Source organism: Octopus bimaculoides, chromosome 5 (assembly GCF_001194135.2).
Source record: "Octopus bimaculoides isolate UCB-OBI-ISO-001 chromosome 5, ASM119413v2, whole genome shotgun sequence".
Classification (NCBI taxonomy): domain Eukaryota; kingdom Metazoa; phylum Mollusca; class Cephalopoda; order Octopoda; family Octopodidae; genus Octopus; species Octopus bimaculoides.
The window spans coordinates 16,548,414-16,551,841 of NC_068985.1; the positions used below are offsets into that span (position 1 = coordinate 16,548,414).

The window sequence follows — 3,428 nt, forward strand, 5'->3', positions numbered from 1 at the left end:
TTAACTGACAATGGAGGGCGCGTAATCTTAGCCCATGCATGCTCTAACTGAGACTGTCACCTGTCAACCAGTGAAGCCACTTCAGTGTCAGCCTGTCTCACCTAATGATGTTATTTTCCTGCCGGCATGTTATGACTTTCAAGCCATATTTGGTCTTCCCGCTTCAGCCATATATAGAAGCTGGCTTTTTCGACTGCCTCCTGTATCCTCCTTATCAGTTTTCTCAGTTCTGAGCTTGAAAACGCAAATCTTCTTTTGAATAGCGTTGTCATTTTTCTTTCAATGAAGTTTATTAGGGTCACAAATTACTCTATGTAACATATTTGTTGATAAACATCTCACAGAAGTCTAATTTTATATTTTTATATTTTTAGGTTTTACAAAATTCTTTGGGGTTCCCATGGCATCGCAAACAGCACTTGCCCATCTGGTATAATTATTGCTGGTTCTGAAACTGGCAGTGTCTTAGGTTATAATGCTGCCTCACTCATTTCAGGCGAGGAAGTTACTCCTATTTTTAAACAAGACAAACACACTGGATCTGTTAAAGCATTGGATTTTAATATTTTTCAGGTAATTCTTTACACTTGCATTTACCCAGAAAAATAAAATAGCTTCGTTATTTAATTTTAGGTGTTCGTTACTTTTTTTTTTCCAAGAGTGTATGCATGTGTGAAAGTCTGTGCATTTGTGTAATTGTGAATAAGTGAGATGGGAAGATGAGGTATAGTATTGTTGTCCTTGACAGTGGAGGCAATGTGAGGCAGTGGATGCTGGTATCGTGTAACTAGCACTCATGCCAGTGGCATGTAATGAGCACATTTTGAGCATTGGGCCTCGTGGAAGTAATGACAAATGATTGAAACCTTTGGCAATATGCTGTGCTTGAGAAGAAAACCCATCAAGCCAAGTAAAGTCATAGTTGTGCGGATACTGGTGTTGCACAACTGGCACCCATGCCAGTGGCATGTGAAACACCCATTACACTCTCAGAGTGGTTGGCATTTGGGAAGGCAGCCAGTTGTAGAAAGCATGCCAAATCAGACTGGAGTTTGGTGCAGCCTCTTAGCTTACCAGCCCTGGTCAAACCGTCCAACCCATGCCAGCATGGACAATGGACATTAAATGATGATGATACACAAATCTATTCCAATTTACAAATGGTAAACATAATACAAATCTTCCTAGAAATGTTATCTCTATTTATGTGCCTAGATTTGCAAGTTTTTGCAGCCCAGTAGACTAAAGAAGAAAGATAAGAATTAATTTTATCTTGTGCACATAGTCACTTGTTTCTCTGATTAAAATATTGAATTACTAGCCACAAAATAAGAATTTGAAACCCTATTATAGGTGCAGGTGTAACTGTGTGGTTAAGATGTTTACTTCCCAATCACATAGTTCTGGGTTCAGTCCCACTATGTGGCATCTTGCGCATGTATCTTCAACTATAGCTTTGGGCTAATCTAAGCATTGTGAGCGGATTTGGGAGATAGGAACTGATAGAAGCCCATTGTGTGAGTGTTTATATGTTTGTGTCTCTTTGTCTTGATATCAGATATTTGTAAACGAGTCATTATCATAACAAGCAATGTCATTCATTTTCAATATTCTCAGAGAATATGTCTGGTCACGGGGAAATATTACCTTGCTTGAAAACAAGTGGGGGGTTGGCTATAGGAAAGGCATCTGGCCATAGAAAATCTGTGTTAGTAAACTACATCTGACCCATGCAAACATGGCAAAGTGGACTTTAAAAATGAAGATGATTATGTTTATTGTGATTTTGTTGTTTCAGAAAAGACGATTCTTACTTCAGTTTACATTTTTTAAAATGTGTGACACTCCCAACTTGCCGTTTGTATGCATAAAATGATTGAAGTATTTTCCTAACACTTGTATTTCTTTTATTTCTATTTTAGCCAAATTTATTAGCGTCTGGCGCTTGTGATTCAGAAATTTACATTTGGGATTTAAATAAACCTGACACTCCAATGACTCCTGGTTCAAAATCAATGGTGAGTGAATATCAATAAGTTTGATATAATGTAATTATTTTGTCATGTAATCACTTCTTATCTGAATTTCATCAACAACTCTTGGGCATTCAGATTAGTCTGTCAAATGTAATATTTATGTATTGACACTGTTTTGAATTACTCATGCATTACCTTGAAGCTTTCAATGATGTGACTTTAATTTTAGAATAACATTGTTGGGTAGGTGTGAGAGACCAGATCTGGCTAGTCTGAACATAAAACAGGTAGAATATTTTGGCAGGTTTAAATGTTAAAGGGTCAAAGTATTGTTATTGTGGTACTATAAACAACTGCATCATCATATTGCCATTACAACTGGTCACAGTGTCACCATCTATTGGTATATGACTATATCACCACTAGCATTGGTGGTATCATCACCACTAGTGCATAACAGTCATCAAATAGCACCATCACTTCTGGTGATGGTGATACTATTAAACTCTGGTGTGCAATAATCTCATCTCCACTGCATGTTTCCTTGTGTTGTGAGGCTGGATCTATACCTGTAAGGTATATCTCCAAGGCACTGGTTTGGGCAACTTTTTATATGAAAGACCTGCTGTTGTCCATTCATGCAACTCTCTCTTCTCCGCTCTAATGTTGTCCCTGAGAAAAGCAAAGGCCACAACATCTGTAGTGCCAGTGTTGCCACAGATGCAAAGAGCCAGAACAAATACTGCAAAACATCTTAGCACTCTTGCAAGCATGGCTGTGGAATCAAAACAAAAGACTCCGACTCCTCTACTACTGGCACCTCCAACTGTGACTCCTCTTTATGTAATTAATTGTGGTCTACATATCTCATAAAGCCGATCCATATGCTTGTACTTTGAGTAGGCCTACATGTTATAAGTGGTTTATATTAAAGAATAAAGACATTGTGAGTCGGAATCAGAGTTAGTATAGTTTTACCAACTCTGATTCCCCCTTAATTGTTTCCGACTCCGACTCCAAAGCCCTGCTAGCAAGTCTACCAATTCACTAGACTGGTACTTTATCAACCCTTAAAATGGATGAAATGAAAAGCTGATCTTGTGGATTTGAACCCGGAGCTGAGTGTTGAAACAAATACTGCAAATGATTCAATACTAATTATTGCCAGAATATAATCTTACCTAAATCATTATATCATCCTTTAGATCTCCTTTTCCTTTAAATTCTGCACATATAGCATCATGATATTATCTAAGATATTGTTTTTGCCACTGATGGGTTTTATCTAGTGTTTTAACTGTTATTTCTGAGGACAAAACAACTCTGCCCCCTTTGAGCTTCACTTAATCACACTGAAGCTGTTCAAATTTTTTGCTCCCCCCACACACTCTCACTCTCTCTCTCTCTCTCTCTCTCTCTATCTCTCTCTCTCTCTCTCTCTCTATCTCTCTC

General features: G+C 37.9%; 1 protein-coding gene across 3 annotated transcripts in view; it reads left to right on the plus strand.

The window, feature by feature from the left end:
- LOC106868452 (protein transport protein Sec31A) overlaps positions 1 to 3,428 on the plus strand; it is a 58,759-nt gene that overhangs the window by 11,566 nt on the left and 43,765 nt on the right. For all 3 annotated transcript variants that reach the window (XM_052968152.1, XM_052968154.1, XM_052968153.1), the window contains exons 4-5: positions 375 to 573; positions 1,923 to 2,018. In XM_052968152.1, coding sequence (XP_052824112.1) covers positions 375 to 573; positions 1,923 to 2,018 — 295 coding nt within the window. The remainder of the gene's footprint in view (positions 1 to 374; positions 574 to 1,922; positions 2,019 to 3,428) is intronic.